Genomic DNA, 17122 nt, shown 5'->3' with positions numbered 1-17122 from the left:
ACCTAAACGTTATGTTCATGTCAGATATCTTGATATGTGCCTTTTTTTTAAAGTCTCTACAGAGTAATCCTCTGCTTTTTTCTCAGTTTGCTTCTTTGTTAATAAGTACTCTCGTGTGTTTTCTGCTCTCTGCTGAATAAAAGCTGATGATGATAGAAATACCTATTTATAGAAAAGAGCTGAACTACAAGGTATATATTACAAAAATGCTACAGAAGAACTGAGCATAAGCCAAACCTCTTTTATTGACTGTTTTTAAAAGGAAGAGCTATTGATTTTTTCCCCCAGATATTTATTGGTAAAGAACCTGGGATTTTGTTGGATCACACTTCTACTGGGAGGGCTATAATGTGTATGGAAAATGATGAGAGAAAGGGGTTGATGATATTTCATAGATATATCATCTATCAGCAGTCATGGTCATCCAGAGAGTTCCCAGATGACTGGAGAGTTGCTAACGTGACACCCATCTATAAAAAGGCTCGTAAGGAGGACCTGGGGAACTACAGGCCTGTCAGCCTGACCTCGGTGCCAGGAAAGGTGATGGAACAGCTCATCTTGAATGCAATTACGCAGCATGTGCAGGACAACCATTTCATTGTGTAACCGTGTGCCTTACTATAAATCATTCAAGTCAGGATTTGAGGATGAAGTTATTATTTTCCGATTTGGCATTTCTGTAGGACTCATCACTGCAGTATTTCTGCACTTCAGATGTTAATTGATTTCCACAACACCCCACTGAGATGGGGAATTATTATTAACCAGGGAAATGGAGCACAAGGAGATTGAGGTCAGAAGTACTGCTCAGTTTGAGTGCCAGGTTTGAGACACCTGTGACCTGGTTTATTGTTTTTCTTAGTATTCACATAAAACTTTTGAAGCAACACTCCTTCCTTTCATTGCATTGTAAGTGATTCTGCATTTCGCCATACCGAGTCCACAGCAGTAACACAGGCAGATATGTAATAAGGAAAACTCAACCAACGACTTGCAATTTTTCTTGTGGAAGCTGTATGCCTGTTTTCACATAAGAATTTAAGGGCATAAGTGGGGAAAGGATCTGTATGTTAACAACCAGCATCAAGAGGCCATGCCCTGAGAGATTTTTCTGTCTTCATTGCATTCTTCTGGCACATACCATTCGTATCCTCCAGCTCTTACAATAAAGGAAAGCAAGGCAGGAGGCACTTATACCACATAAGCCAAAATCCATCTCCAGAATAGGTGCTCTCAGGACAATCCATGAGCAGGAATCTTGTTTGAAGTGTCTAAAGTGTTCTTAATTAAAACATAATTCCTGATATATATACACAGTGATTGCCCTATATTTCTTACTTATAGCCTTAATTTTCTTTTACTGTTTATTTTAATGTAAATAGCTTTCTTTCTCTGTATTTCTGTTTCAGTCTGCCTTCTGGCATCCTACGTCCACACTCAGTGGCGTCTCAATAGTGCAAAACAACAGCAGTGTCGACGAGTCAGTATATCAGTACAGTTGCTTCACAGTTGCAGAAGTTCAGCTGTTTTAAAGTTAAGTGACGACTCAAAATAGAGAACATGTTCAGTAGGATGTCAGCTGTCATAAAGTTGACATATGAAGATAATTCTTTTCCTCAGTAGAATATTGTTTCTCTGAGTTGGCAGCGCAGAAATGATTATTAGAAGTGAGAAAGATCGCTAGAACTCTTCATGCTTTGATAGCCATCTCACCTTATCTTTTTTTTTCATAAGAAATTAACTAATCATGACTTTCAGAAGAATAAAAACCGTCTCTGAAAGCCTGAATTAGGATAAAGGTAAACTCATCTGCGGTGGTACTCCTGAGAACAGGGCTATAAATGAATTCTGTTTGAAAAAAGGCAGAAAAATGAACAATTTTTTGTAGATAGATATATTTTAGTAGTAGTTCTACACTGATCTTCTCTCCGGACCTTTTTTTTTTTTTTTTTTAAACTCATGGTTTTGTAGTATTTCAGATGGATGTTGTCTTTAGAGAAGAAGTTCATTCTGTCTTTTATTTTAAATTTCATTTTGTGTCCATTTAGTTTCCAGTTATTTTCCCCTAGCTTTTTAGACGTGTCTGTTCTTACTGATGAATGAAGCCTCTGCTTCAGAATCCTTCCAAGTCAGTAAAAGTGAATTTGTATTTGGGCCTTTACACAGATATTTTGTGGTCCTCCCCTGGACATCTACGCTGGCAGCTTTTATGTGCTCACAGTTAAGGAAAAGACAGAAGTACAGGGAAGTAAAACATCATCTGCCTGCAGGACAGGAAAAAGATGGGTGTGGTGGACAGAGAGGCCCTCCTCTGACTTTCTTTCAAATGCCTGCATCTTTGCAAACTTGTGCGGAAGAATGAATAGGAAAATTGTTTATATGAGAAAATGTGACTTTATTATAAAGACACAAGTATAAAATAGAAGGGTTTTCAAAGAGTGACTTGTTTACTGCCAATTGTAAGAAAAAGAGAAGGTGCTGAACCAAGATATTGATTCTTTATCATGTATATTTTTATGGGAGTTTTCATAGGTGTCTTTCACTGTTCATGCTGTGAAGCTTATAAATTTCAGGTAGTATCACGAACAGTCACCATGAACCACCTAGAAACTGGAGGAACTGAAGTTTTTAAACATCATTCTTAAGGCTAATTGAGACTGTGCCACTTGATAAAGGGTATTTTAGGCAGTGCATTACAATTACTTTGCAGTGGTCAACAGCACAGCACTGTTACAGAGGTCTGTGCTCTCACAGGAGTTTTGTTTGCTTCTGCATCTCTCAAAGACTGGGGTTGGCCTCGTTCAGAGTGCAGGTGCTGGGGTGAGTGGGACCACAGGGGTCCCCTTCTCCTTGGAGAGCATGCCTACAGCAGGATGGTCAGTCCTGGGAGGTGTTCATGGGCAGTCAGAGGGATCGGACATCAGGGATTCAGACTGTAGTGGGATTGTTCTCACAGCAGTATTTCTAGCACAGACCTGTTTCCAGACTGAAATATGGAGCATTGATATGAGAGCACCGAGTTGCCGTCCTCGCTGTGGGTCCTGAAGTTTTGTTCGCTGCAGCAGTACCTGACCAGGTGGCCCCACATGGTATGGGAAGCTCAGCAGGTTGTTACAGCAGGCCTGGTAACTGTTCTGTGCTGGTAGGTCTTAAATGCTGCTCAAGGCAATTCCTAGGAATGTCACCAACCTGTCAGACCTGTCGGAGGGGGGAAGACTGCCATTATTTAGCTGCTCTTGTGGTTAGAAGCCAAGTAAACGAAAATACTCATTAAAAAAGTCTGCTTAGAGAGCTACTCATTATTAAACATTTATTATTATTCCTTGTTTTGTTGCATGTGATTTAGACTGCGTGGTTAGTTTCAGTCGCTAATAGTTGCGTGATGCTTAGAGATCTTGCAAGTCCTGATGGTAACCTGGTGAAAGCACAAAAGCATGTTTATTTTCTCCGGCTGTAGCAGCAAGTGTAATAAAAACACCTCCTCTCTGCAAGCTTTCCTCTTCTCAGCACATAACAACATGCCTGGTATTTTACAAAATACAGATTGTGTCGTTGCCTTGTGCTAAAGATGTTACTGTTAAGCAAAGGGAGAGCAACAGTTGAGATCACTGAAAATTAGGGTGTCAGAAACGGAACATTCAGGATAGCAAAGATTCACAGAAGACATGAACTTCAGGGGGAAAGTGGGGAGAGGAAAGAGGAAGACTGCTGTGTGCAACACCGGAGGATTGGGCTGGGTCCAGGGGGTGTGGAGGAAGGATGGAGCTGTGGCGTAACATGGCGAGTTGGGAACCCCAAAGGAACCGAAGACGCAGAAGGGAACAGAAGATTACTCAAAGGAGTGCTGGTAGAAAACAAGTTAATGCCACATTTGCGCTTGTTGCAACTCTAGCTATTTTCTTAGCTGCCATGGGAGTGAATGGAGGAACAAAACCACATGATTTCCTTGAGCTTAGGAAAAAAAAGAGGGTTTATGATCTTTGGAAAAGAGGGCGGGCCACTCAGGAGGACTGTAAGGATGTTGTAAGGATGTGCAGGGACAAAATTAGAAAGGCCAAAGCTCATCTGGAGCTCAATCTGGCTACTGCTGTTAAAGATAACAGAAAATGTTTTTGTAAATACATTAACACGAAAAGGAGGACTAAAGATAATCTCCATCCTTTACTGGATGCGGGGGGAAACTTAGTGACGAGAGATGAGGAAAGGCTGAGGTGCTTAATGCCTTCTTTGCCTCAGTCTTTAGCGGCAAGACCAGTTGTTCTCTAGATACCCAGTACCCTGAGCTGGTGGAAGGGGATGGGGAGCAGAGTGTGGCCCTCACAGTCCATGAGGAAATGGTTGGCGACCTGCTACAGCTCTTAGATGTACACAAGTCGATGGGGCTGGATGGGATCCACCCGAGGGTACTGAGAGAACTGGCGGAAGAGCTGGCCAAGCTGCTTTCCATCATTTATCGGCAGTCCTGGCTATCAGGGAAGGTCCCAGTCGACTGGCGGCTAGCAAATGTGATGCCCATCTACAAGAAGGGCCGGAGGGTAGACCCAGGAAACTATAGGCCTGTCAGTTTGACCTCAGTGCCAGGGAAGCTCATGGAGCAGGTTATATTGAGTGTCGTCACGCGGCACTTGCAGGGCAAGCAGGCGATCAGGCCCAGTCAGCATGGGTTTATGAAAGGCAGGTCCTGCTTGACAAACCTGATCTCCTTCTATGATAAAGTGACGCGCTTAGTGGATGAGGGAAAGGCTGTGGATGTGGTCTACCTTGATTTCAGTAAGGCTTTTGACACTGTTTCCTACAGCATTCTCCTCAAGAAACTGGCTGCTCATGGCTTGGACTGGCGTACGCTTCATTGGGTTAAAAACTGTCTGGGTAGGCAGGCCCAAAGAGTCGTGGTGAATGAAGTTAAATCCAGTTGGAGGCCGGTCACTAGTGGAGTCCCCCAGGGCTCAGTACTGGGGCCAGTTCTCTTTAATATCTTTAGTGATGATCTGGATGAAGGGATCGAGTGCACCCTCAGTAAGTTTGCAGACAACACCAAGTTAGGTGCGTGTGTCGATCTGCTCGAGGGTAGGAGGGCTCTGCAGGAGGATCTGGATAGGCTGGGCCCATGGGCCGAGGCCAGTTGTATGAGGTTCAACAAGGCCAAGTGCTGGGTCCTGCACCTGGGGCACAACAACCCCAAGCAGCGCTACAGGCTGGGAGATGAGTGGCTAGAAAGCTGCCTGGCAGAGAAGGACCTGGGAGTATTGGTTGATAGTCGGCTGAATATGAGCCAGCAGTGTGCCCAGGTGGCCAAGAAGGCCAACAGCATCCTGGCTTGTATAAGAAGCAGTGTGGCCAGCAGGGCTAGGGAGGTGATTGTCCCCCTGTACTCGGCTCTGGTGAGGCCGCACCTCGAGTACTGTGTTCAGTTTTGGGCCCCTCACTCTAAGAAGGACATCAAGGCCCTGGAGCATGTTAACAGAAGGGCAATGAAGCTGGCGAGGGGTCTGGAGAACAAGTTTTACGAGGAGCAGCTGAGGGAGCTGGGGTTGTTCAGTCTGGAGAAGAGGAGGCTCAGGGGTGACCTTATTGCTCTCTATAGGTACCTTAAAGTAGGCCGTAGCAAGGTAGGGGTTGGTCTATTCTCCCACGTGCCTGGTGACAGGACAGGGGGGAATGGGCTAAAGTTGCGCCAGGGGAGGTTTAGGTTGGATAGTAGGAAGAACTTCTTTACCGAAAGGGTTGTTAGGCATTGGAATGGGCTGCCCAGGGAAGTGGTGGAGTCACCATCCCTGGAGGTCTTTAAAAGATGTTTAGATGTAGAGCTTAGTGATATGGTTTAGTGGAGGACTTGTTAGTGTTAGGTCAGAGGTTGGACTAGGTGATCTTGGAGGTCTCTTCCAACCTGGACGATTCTGTGATTCTGTGATTTTGATCTTTTGGGTTTTCAGGTTTCCATCTCTGGGGCAGCTGGGAGCTGCTTACTTCATGGAGTCACAGGCTTGCAGAAGGATTTGGGTTGGAAGGGACCTCAAAGATCATCTAATTCCCCCCCTGCCATGGGCAGGGGCACCTCCTGCTGGAGCAGGTTGCCAGGGGCCCCATCAGCCTGGCCTTGGGCACTTGCAGGCAACTGCCTTATTGCGCAGCGTAGGTACTCTGTAGGGCCTTTATGGGATTAGGAAACCACCTAAACCTGGGAGATTACCTGGTTGCTGACTCCAGCAGGTTAAAAACTTTTGTGGAGAGTCCTGGATTACAAACTGCAATCTGAGGACTTCTCTATGGTAAACGGATGTATTTTGTTCTCAAGATAAAAGTGCGTATAAAGGATTTCTTTTCGAAGTCACATGTGTGGATTCTGTTGGTTTTTCCTTTAGTATTACAAAGGTAATAAAGTAAAGCAGTGTTTGGTATTTACTGACCTAAAGGTACTATCTCCTACGGAGAGTAACTGGAACCCGAAGATAATGGATTAGCTGCTGCAGTTCCAGCTCTGACACTTTGATATCACTTCCTCATACACACAGTAGTATTTCTCAGCTCTTTTTGCAACGATTTCCAGCTTTTCATAGCAATACAGTGTTGTAAGCAATTACTTCTTTATCTACAGAAGCAGGTATGGCTAGAGATAAATTCAGTTGCCTAAACAAGGGCATTCGGTGTCATTTTAGATGTATGTGGGTATGCAGATCGTCCATGTAGAGCTTGCAGAGATGATGCAGCACTTACAGGAGACTTGTATCCTTCTGCAGTAGCAGCTGCTTATCAGGGAAGGTATTTTAGGGCTTCTAAAATGGCATTTGACACACATGTTTAGGCACCTGAACTTATCCCTAGTTGCTTGTCAATGTAAAAATGAAATTAAATGCTATTGAAGGTGTTCTAATAGCAAGGAGGATATGAGATTTACCTGAAAGTATAACATTTTCTTGTACTATTTCTGGTTTTGTTCTCTTAAAGACCACTTAACGATGGACTTTGAACATTTCTAAGTAATAGTTCTAATTTGTAATTAACACGGTTTTTATGGTAGATTGATATACATTTATACTGATATGAATATACTTATTCATTTACTCTGAGCCTTTGAGAGACAGTCCGATTTTCTTTTTTTACTTGTAGAGAAATACAGTAAGCATATGTTCTGTAGGAAAAATGCACCTACAATTAAATAACCAGTCATTTTCTATGAGTTCTGAAGTTGAACTGCAAGCCTGGAGGGCAGAAAACATGCCACGTTGCTCTTGTTAAACTGTCAAATTATTACTGCGTTCGAAACTAGAAGCTTTTCAGTTTCTTCCCAAAGCATTTTTGGAGTATGAGTCAGTCAGTAAAGCAGTTATCTAACGTAACCACGTCGACTGCACATAGATTTTTATGTTCTGTTTGTTTAATTACACTGTTACCAAGCCAATATTTTGGGATTTTTCTCTCATTTTACAGGATTCTGCTCAAGAGAGTGTCATCACACGAGATATTCATCGTACGTTTCCAGCACATGATTATTTCAAAGATACAGAAGGAGACGGTCAGGAATCTCTATACAAAATCTGTAAGGTACAGTCAGTACTCTGAATTTTCAAGTGTTCATGTTTTGCTGTGATTGTATTTTGCCCTGCTAACCTTGTTCTGATCGAAATCACTAATCAATACAATTTTAACACTTTACTTAGATGTATGTGAAGAATAGTACTATCCTGAAGTAGTTTTCGTAACTTAGCATTTTGTATCTCCTAAGATGCACGTGAGAAGAGTTGAGGCTCACGTGAGTTTTACTGACAGGCAGCTTGCTATCAGAGGGCTGTTTCAGTAGAAGAATGGTGGATCAAAACTTTTTTCTCCCTCCTGGCAGAGAGGATTTCAGAGGAAGAGAAGTCCACAGAGCAAACTTTGCAATTAGGTTAAGCAGGAATATCTCTGAGATAATTATCTAGAGAACAAGTTAGCTGACCTTTCCACAACTGATTTCTGTATATAGCTTTTCACTTACATTTTTCAGAGCACCTCTGATCAAGGAAAAGTCTAATGTTTTTCAATTTAAGTATAGGGAAGGTGAAGTACTAAGTGAACAGATTTGGCCAGGCTATACGGACAGACTTTTGTTGCTCAGGAGGGATCCAGAAGGTAGAATATTGCAGCTAGATAGGTAATTCTCTTGCTGTCAAATTTTATCGTGTTTTTGGCAGTCAGTTTTTGTTTTACATTTTTTTCTACATGTAGAAAAAATGATTGCCTCAGACAAAGACATTTCTACTGCTCTTCTTTTCCTTATTACTCTGTTTCCTCCTCCAGCTGATTTATAGACAGAAATGATGGAGTTGTCATAACAAGTAGACATAAGTGTCCTGCCTTTGGGGTGGGTATATTGATACGTATTCCTGTTCTTCAGATAAATTATATGGTGATACAGTCTGCTATTCAAACAGTAATTTGGACAACTGTTAAAAATAGCTGCTTAGGTTACATATATTGAAGTTCGTTGTCCTAAATAATCCACATAAATAAATTAAAAATAAGAAAAGAAAAGAGCAGGGAGGACTTTGGACCAGTTATATTGATTTCTCACTAGTCCTGGAGGGCTTTGAAAAGAAAAACTAGGATGGGTAGGTAATTATGGGCTTGTCAGTTTGCTATCAGTTAAGTGAAAAATGATGGAATGGCATTCAGCTTATCAAGAATTAAATGTGAGAAGTATATTATAATGAATGCCTGTGAGTTTATTGAAAATAGATCTTGACAAGTTAACAAAAAAAGGAAATAAGATTTTCTTTGGTGAAGGCAATTTTATCACAATTCTGTAGAACATGTAGTCTGATGCAATGCAAAAAAAATCATAAACACTGGACTAGTTAGAATACGAATAAAATACACATTAAAGAATTAAAAACTGACTAACAGGTTGCTAAACGTAGCAGCATGGAATTAAATGTGTTTCAAACAAGGCGTCACGAAGATCTCTTGTTTATTTGATGTTCTCTTCTTAGTCACCTAAAAGGAAACAGAAAAATCATTTCTGATAAAGATTTGTAGGTGACACGGAGAAGGGAATGGTAAATAATGAAGTGTAGAAGGATGTGTATGTAGATGAAGCTTAGGTAGGAATAGAATCACTTGAGCAACTCAGTCTTTTACAGTTGCTGCAGCTGCTTTTCATTACTGTGTCCAGAATTAGACGACTACTGCTAAATTGGAAAGAATCTGTAGAAGTTCCATGCCAAGGATGAACTTGATAACATTCTTTGGAAAGAAAATCTCATTCTCATGAATGGGTAGCTCAGCTTATTTTGTTTAATAAAGAGAAGATAAAGGAAGGAATCTGTTTGAACTAGAAGTGACTTAGCAGACTTTTCTGTCTAGCAGACAGCTTCATAAAGGCAGAGATTTCCATCCTTTCTGGGTTGTCTGTAGCAAAAATGAAGAATTGTACTTGTCTCCCAAAGCCAGGGCTTTTCCTGCCCTCCGGGCCTCTACTTCTGCAGAGAAAGGAGCTGCAGATGTTGCTTCTCTCACCCTCAGGTTTCTGGAAGAGCCTAGATCAGAGTCCACCAGCATGTGCATCAGGTTGAGGACTGCTTTTCCCTCGAAACATTCTCTATCTGCAGTCAAATCACCTCTACCATTTTGTCACTCTCTATTTATATGAACAGGTTCTGCGTAGCGTCTTTGCAATCAGCTTTTGATTTACTACTCTGAGCAGCTTTGTATCATCGCCAGACTTTGTTTCTATGCTATTTTTTGTGTTCTGTATGATTTGTGAATATTTTCAGCAGCATCAGACCTAGCATGTATTTCTGTAAGATTCTGCAAGAGACTTCACCTTCATTCTGTGGGCGAAAACTGACTGTTTATTCCTTCCCTTGATTTCCTATCCTTTAATCAATTATTTGAGTCTTCTTCTGTGGCAGCTGAGTTTCCTAAAAAGTCTTTGGGAAGGAATCTTGTTGAATGTCTTTTAAAAATCCCTGTATACTATACTGACTGCCTTATTCTTTTATGTACTCATTGGTTCCTTCAAAGAAGGATTTGTGAAGCATTGCTTCCTGGTATAACAGCCATATTGAATATTCAACATTGAATTATTCATAAGTTTACTGCTTTTCTTCTTGCCAGTTTCTACCTACTTGCCAGTATGGAGATGAGGCTTAACTGCAAAGTGTATTTCTAGGCAGCCCCTTTTCCTCGTACTTGTACAGTTTTCTTAAATGGTGACGGCTTTGTTCTGCAAATGACCCGTCTAGGGCTGTGTCTAGCTGGACCTTGAGTTTATGATTGACTTGGTGAGTTTTAGAGGAATATTGTTAAAAACTAATTAATTTCCTTATAAAGTTGTCATTCCATTGGCTGCTTTATGTTACTGGAATAACTTCCATCAGAGGTGCTAACGCACTCACACCTTTCTTCTGACATGGCAACAGGATATTTGAAGAATGGCATAGCTGAATGAGGCTAGAAGAGGGACTACCCTCCCTCCTCAAGTGGGAGGGTAAAGAGCTGAAGAGCATTTTCTCCGTGCCCCACTGGAAAGAGGGATGATCTGAGCAGTCAGATAAAAAGGAAAAGCATTAAAAACTCACTGCCTCATTTGAACGGGTCTGTCAGTTCTAGTTCCATCTCTTAGTCTCTTCTTCAGAACAGTAGGAAATCAGGAAAGATGGAAACTTCTTCAGTTGCATAACATTTATGTGACAAAGTAAAGTATCTAAAAATAAACTTTAAGGCTGACAGTGGTGATAAGGAATGAAAAGAATTCCAGATCGGAGATTTCACTTGAGGACATCTCATAAGCTAGATTTTACAGAGCAAGCATCTTCAGGAAATACTTACATTTCTTGCACACTTTCTGTTTAAATACCATGAAAATTCAAGCTATATTTAAAGAGTTCATTCGCTGTGTTACAAAGCATAACAACAGTACTCCCGACCTCCTTCTATGCTCGCATACGTAGTTAACAGCTCTATCCTTCAGGCAGTCAAGGTGTGTGGCAGAAAGCGTCCTCTTGAGTTCCGGACGGTACGCAGTGCACAATGTAACGCAAGATATGTTTTCTCTAATTTTTTGATTAAAGTAACTCCTCTTTGATAAACAACCACTGTGATGTTAATAGCAGGAACTGAATATGTTGCTGGGTAGTCAATTTGTCTAGGTTAATAATCTTACTGGACAAACTGAGAAAATTATATACAATACTTCTGTGTTTTTCTGAAAGTGGTTGAATAATTTTTCAGAGATTCAGAGTTGGTGTCAGTGTTTTCCAATGAAAAAGGCATAATGGAAAGCTATGAATCATTTGTATCATGATGTATTTTTGTTACCGAGTACTTATCTCCTTGCTTTATCAAATTTGTAGCTTTTTCTTAAACCCAGTCATACTTGCCTGGGATCAGTGTGATTTTTGGCTTGAAAAGAGACACTGCATTTCAGTAGTTGTCACAATGTCTGTTTGTTGATACCCAGATTAGCAGAGGGAATGATAAACTGTTTTTCTAGCAAAGCTATTACTTTACTTTCTTTGCTGTGTAATTGAAATGTGAAAATGTCTTTGAATTGCTCTTTTGTGACCAGTAGCTTCTGTATCGTGCTAAGCAACAAATGATGGATTACTCTGGGCTCATCCTCCAGCATGGCAGAACTGCTGCCGAATGCCGTCCTGTCAACTGTTTTGTTGTGTTTTTTTTTTCATTTTCACTTAGTTGCAGCACGTTCTTTCATATGATGACCTCTTTTCTGCATGCACGTGCTCTTCTACATTTCTCAATATTTTCTTAGTATCTCTTCAAGTTTACAAATGAGCAGTTTAAGTATTTGTCCCCTTTGCTTTAATTACTTGTCAGAGAGCAGATCTATTTCATTGCTGTAGCAGTCTATTGTATTTTAGAATATACATGGGAGCATAAACAGAATCTGTTAAGAATCATTTTTCATCTATTTTTAGTTGTTTATTTTCTTCACTCCTGGATTGAAGAGCAATTTTAGTAAATATTGTTTCTTGTTTCACGCAAAGGATTTTTAATGTTACCTTGTCTTCTTCAATTTCCATATTAATAAGGTTCCTCCTCTGTGCATCTGTGCTTAGCGAGGAAGCAGCAGTACTGTTCCTGCATATGGATTTTCTGCTGAGACTGTACTAGTAAAAAGGTCAGGGTTGTGAATCTCAAGTGCTGGAAATGGTGTAAAGACTTTATTGTGTTCAGGGGCTTGCCCGAGTGAGCGCGAACCCTTCTTTGTTCCCCGGGCCTTTGCTAGGCCTGTAGTTCTGGATGAGGTATAGTGTGTATTGTACAGCTGCCCCTCGGGGACACTCAATAAATGAGTAAATAATTTTGAAAAATGCACTTTTCAGGTAACATGGAAATTCTCTGTAGAATGGGACAGTCATAGGTATATCCCTACTTTCAGACTGTTGGCCCTGTAATAAATTCAGATGTGGAGCCTTACATTCTACTATTAGGTGTGGCATTTTAAATTGCGCTCTCACTGACACACTGACAGCCTGTTCTTGAGGCACCGTGCAGGTTTTTAACTCTACTGAGATGGACTTCAGCACAGAGTCATTTCTGTGTCAAACACCGAGAAGATGCCCTGGATCATTTCTGTCGTTTCGGTAGTGACACAGAGATAAGTCATGGGAGCAAATCAGGCTTATAATTCTAACAATTTTGCATTCCTATTACATTTTCTTACCTTTTTTTTTTTTTTTCCTGGGACAGAGATATCTAGTATGGCTGTTAACAAGCAGCTTGCCAGTTCGCCTGTCACTATTTCAGAGAAGCGAGAGTTCCCTGTGCCAGAAAACTTTACTACTGACAAGAGAGACACCGGTACTGCAGATGAGGAATGGAGATCTGTAGGGCCTCTGCTTGTACCTTTTCCACGGCATTGCTGTGAAGCGTGTGTGTATGGGTGGGGGGGATGAAAGCTCTGGCAAATAAGAGAAAGATCTTTTTATGAGGCAGGCACTATAGAAATTTTTTTCATGAGATCTGTTTAATTTCTGATGTAATTGTAATTAATGTAATTGAGTTACTATGGTAAAGGCAAATTGGAAGTGTGACTGTAAGCTGATACTTACTAGTTAGTGTTTTGCATTTTGCTGCTATTTCAAGTACATATGAACCTTCAGCAAGTATAAGCAATCCTTTCCGTGCTTATGAGGACACAAAATGGTGAAAAAAGTTCAGTCTGGAATGCAAGATGTGCTCCTTACTCTTCCTTTTCTCAAACTGTTAGGACCGATACATACTAGTTGCAGAAATCCCAAAGCTGAGTTACTACATTCAGATCAGCAACCTTTCCTTTTTCAGCGGTACATACCTGGAATTTTTGTATCCATGGAAGATTCTGATCTAGGAAGATTTCCCTCCAATAATTATTTTAAAGAAGAATTTCTATCCATCTCTGGATTCTTCAACCACTTTCCCAATATGCATGCGGTTAAAAATAAATAAATTAAAAAAAAAAATCAGTCCCAGAAATAAGTCTACTTCTGTGATTCTCTACCACGGACTTATTTTGATGAGACTCTTTTGCTTCCAAACTGTTCACTTTCTGAGGATGCGTTAATAACTGCACACTTCAGCTCTGCATAAGACAGACAGTTATTAAAAAGACACTAATTCTGTAGATGAGGTCTTTGTTAAGTTAAAAGGAATTAAAGTAGGCTATGAGACAGAATTGTTATTAAGTCTCAATTGTGAGAAAGAGAGTATTTCAGATCTCGGTTAATTGATGCATTGTGATTAGAGGTTCCTGAAGAGCTTAAGAAAATAACAACTGAAAGTTTACTACATTGTCAAAGCTTGTCGTGGGAAGAATCCCATTCTCTTGAAATTACAAAGTAAACAGTGACAGTAAACAGGAGGTTTGGGATTTTGCTTTGTTTTCATGTTTCATACAGAAAAACGAAGTTAATGCTCCTAAATCCCTTGAAAGGATAAATCTTAATTCATCTTAGATCTTTTATCAAGAACTTAATATTATTGAGGTGTCTGTAGGCAGCATCCTTATTTTTGAGGGTATTTTGGTTAATTACATCACACTTCAGCAATAACAAGTCCCATAGGTTATTTAAAACTTTAAAAAAAAAAAGTAATTGGAAATATATGCATAAAGCTTCAAAAATGTATTTGCTTGGGGCAAATAAAATGAAACCACGTAGATACTACAGACTGTTTTTTTTTATAAAAATCTTTTGCTTTGACTTAACAGCAGAATCTTTTTCAGTTTGATCTAATTCTTATGTTCAGATCTAAGTATCTTGTAACAGCTGCTTCTGAAGATGAGATTGTGGGAAGGGGCCTAGTGGAAATTAATTAAAAAACAAAACAAAACAAAACAAAAACCAGGCAGATCCAACAGTTAATACATATATATATATTTTCTTTAATAGTTCATGGTTTCTTCCAAGATATGTTAGAAATGTTCCAAGATATGTCCCTTTTACTGGACCTCTCAGATGTTTTTCTCTTATGTCCTATGTATATATGTGTCCACTAATTAATTTGTAATTTTTATAAACCAAATTATCTAAAACTACTGGTTTGTAGCTCCACGGATTTCCTCTTTTTACAAATGTCTCCCGTTTGTTGTCTATTCTTCTGATTAAATAAGCCAATTCATGGTTTACCAGTTTATTTTCCTTTGAAACTTTGTGTCCATACTGTCTGTTCTTAATATTTTTTTTTGTATTTTTTGTTCATTTTAATTTATAATCTCTTTCTGAGACTCAGTTGGATACAGACCCTTCAACGCGTCCCCTGTTAGAAGTGGTTCCAGCAGGATGACAACCTCAGTGATTATTCTGCAATAAAACAGACACAAGGAAAGTTCCTGTGGGTTTTGTGCTGGAGTTAAAATACAACTTTTGTACATTCATCATATATTTTCCAAGATGAAGCTTTGCCTTCCTGCTCTGGATGTGTTTGAAAATTGATTTATTATGAGTCTTATTGTGATCAGGAAGTTGGTCATGAGAAAGTTCTTTGGTCTTCCTTTATGCTTTTATGCTTAAAATGCAGAGTGAGGCTTTTTGTTTGTTTGTTTCCCCCTGCTTTTTCCCCATTTTCTATCTTTTGCCACAATTTCATTTTGTTTCACAATCTCCAAGACATATCTTTTTCTTTTTGACAGCTTTCTTTACCTTACTTTTTGTCTATGCTAGCTGTGGAGGCAGTTTGTTTGCTCCACTGTGTTGATTTCCCAGTAGTTTTTTTGTTTTGTTTTGTTTTGGTTTTGTTTTATAAAAAAACTTGTTTGCATTAGTTCAATGCTGTTTTCAGCAAACTATTAGCTATTGTGCTAACATTGCTTCTCATAAGAGAATTTTCTGCAAATTATTACTGTTGTGGTATTATTACTTCTCAAAACAGAGGGAGCCTCCCCAAAAGGTCAATCATTTACTATTTTTCAGCTTGGATTTTTTTTTTTTTGTTAAGTAAAATAAAAGTGTTTTATGCAGTGTGAAGAAATCATAAATCAAATTTATTATTTGCAATTTGGCATATCTGGAGCTGGCCTTTCAAAAGCAGAAATAATGCATCTTTTAGGAGTGCTACAGAAACAAAATAATAGGCATCCATAAACTGATAGATTTGGGGAACAAAGACATAAAGACTCTATTTGCTGTTTATTATTAACCAGAGATGGTTTTAATAAGCCATATGCAATATTAATTTAAGTGTTGAAAGTAATTTCTGTTAATTCCGTGTTTAGAAGCTAAAGAGTAATTTAAAATTCACTTTTTCAAGGACAGCACCCTTATTTCTGATTCCAAGTTTTGTGCCTGCTATTGTATCCTTCTGGGGTTATTTTGTGTATTTTGCTTTTATGGCTAGAACAGGTGAAACCAATAAGTAACTTATAATGGTTCCTTAATTTTTTTTTTGGCAATAATTCATGTGATTAGTCTTCTTGTATTTACTTGACAAATGAAAATGAGCAGTGGGTTGGAATCAAGGTCACCCCAGTTCCAACTGCTGGGGACCAGCAGCAGCACAGACAAATGGCCAGTGATGGTAAGGCATGCTTTGGCTTTTCACAAAGCTGCAAATGTAACAGGAGGTGTATGGCTGAGTTGTTTGCAAACAGTGACCTTTAGCGGAATACTCAGTGTATATTCTTGATGGAAATCTTCTCTACTGGAGTCAGCGCATAATTTCTTAGAAATATTTCTTTCTTCGTTTCTGCCAGTCAGAGTGAAAAAGAAAGGCGGTTTAAAGACTTGACATACATTTTGGCCTCCATTTCTATGTTCTGGCAGAAATTATTGGCAATTATATTAATGCGCTTGGCTTAAAAGGAGCCAAGTGTCGTCTGAGACAAAATTCTTAACTTCTGAAGAGGCAGTTAAGGCACTTTTGAAATCCTGTGGGGCAGACCCCTGTGGCTTTGGTTCCCCCAGCACAACTCACGTTGTTCATCCTGCTTCCACTTAGTGAGTTTGCAATCTGATTCCATTGCAAACTTAAAAACGGCAGGTAAGCACAGTGTTCCAGTTCGAAACATGCTCAGCCGTAAGCGGTGCTGGAGGTAGTCCGGGGAAAAAGCACATTTCTTGATTCACGTGGCTTGTTCCTGGAGCTCTGGCCTGGTGCTGCTGTTTTGCTTTGCCTTGCTCTTCTCTCAGGGTGGCTGTCTTTCTGCTGTCAGTCCTGCTCCTGCTTACTTTCTCAAGTCTCCTCAGATTTTTAACATCCTCTAACATCTCTTTCAAACAGTATTCATCATCTTGTCTCTGAAAAGCAAAGAGGAAGGGAAGGTCAGTTATTTTTAATAGGAAGAAAAAAGTAGTGCAGCCATCATGCTGTAGGAGAAGGAGTCTTCTTCATTTTTCAGCATGACAAGGAAATGGAAAACCTGTTTCTGATGAAATTTTCAGTGTAGGGTAGTTCTCAGTGATTTTCAAACTAACAACCTCAGGTCCTGTACTTTCATGATGTAAAGATTTGTTTTTCCAAAAAGAAATAAACAAGCACACTCCCCATCACACAAAGGCACCTGGTTCTTAGCTTACATTTTTTATATTCCCATTATTTCATTACTGAAATGAAAGTCCTATTCCTCAGTGGAATTATGCCTGGTTTAGGTGAAGGGAAATTGCATCCAACTCTTTTCATGCTGTTTTAAAAATAAAAATAGACA

The 17122-nt window shown here is 39.8% G+C and overlaps 1 protein-coding gene across 9 annotated transcripts in view; it reads left to right on the top strand.

Annotated features, from left to right (window-relative positions):
- Window positions 1–17122, top strand: part of RABGAP1L (RAB GTPase activating protein 1 like) — a 249466-nt gene that overhangs the window by 132303 nt on the left and 100041 nt on the right. For all 9 annotated transcript variants that reach the window (XM_083846183.1, XM_083846185.1, XM_083846168.1 and 6 more), the window contains one exon: window positions 7429–7542. In XM_083846183.1, the coding sequence (XP_083702309.1) occupies window positions 7429–7542 (114 nt within the window). The remainder of the gene's footprint in view (window positions 1–7428; window positions 7543–17122) is intronic.

Source organism: Anser anser (genome assembly GCF_964211835.1).
Source record: "Anser anser genome assembly, chromosome: 8".
Lineage (NCBI taxonomy): Eukaryota > Metazoa > Chordata > Aves > Anseriformes > Anatidae > Anser > Anser anser.
Note: the sequence above shows the minus strand (reverse complement) of the source record. Positions and strands in the feature narration are given on the sequence as shown.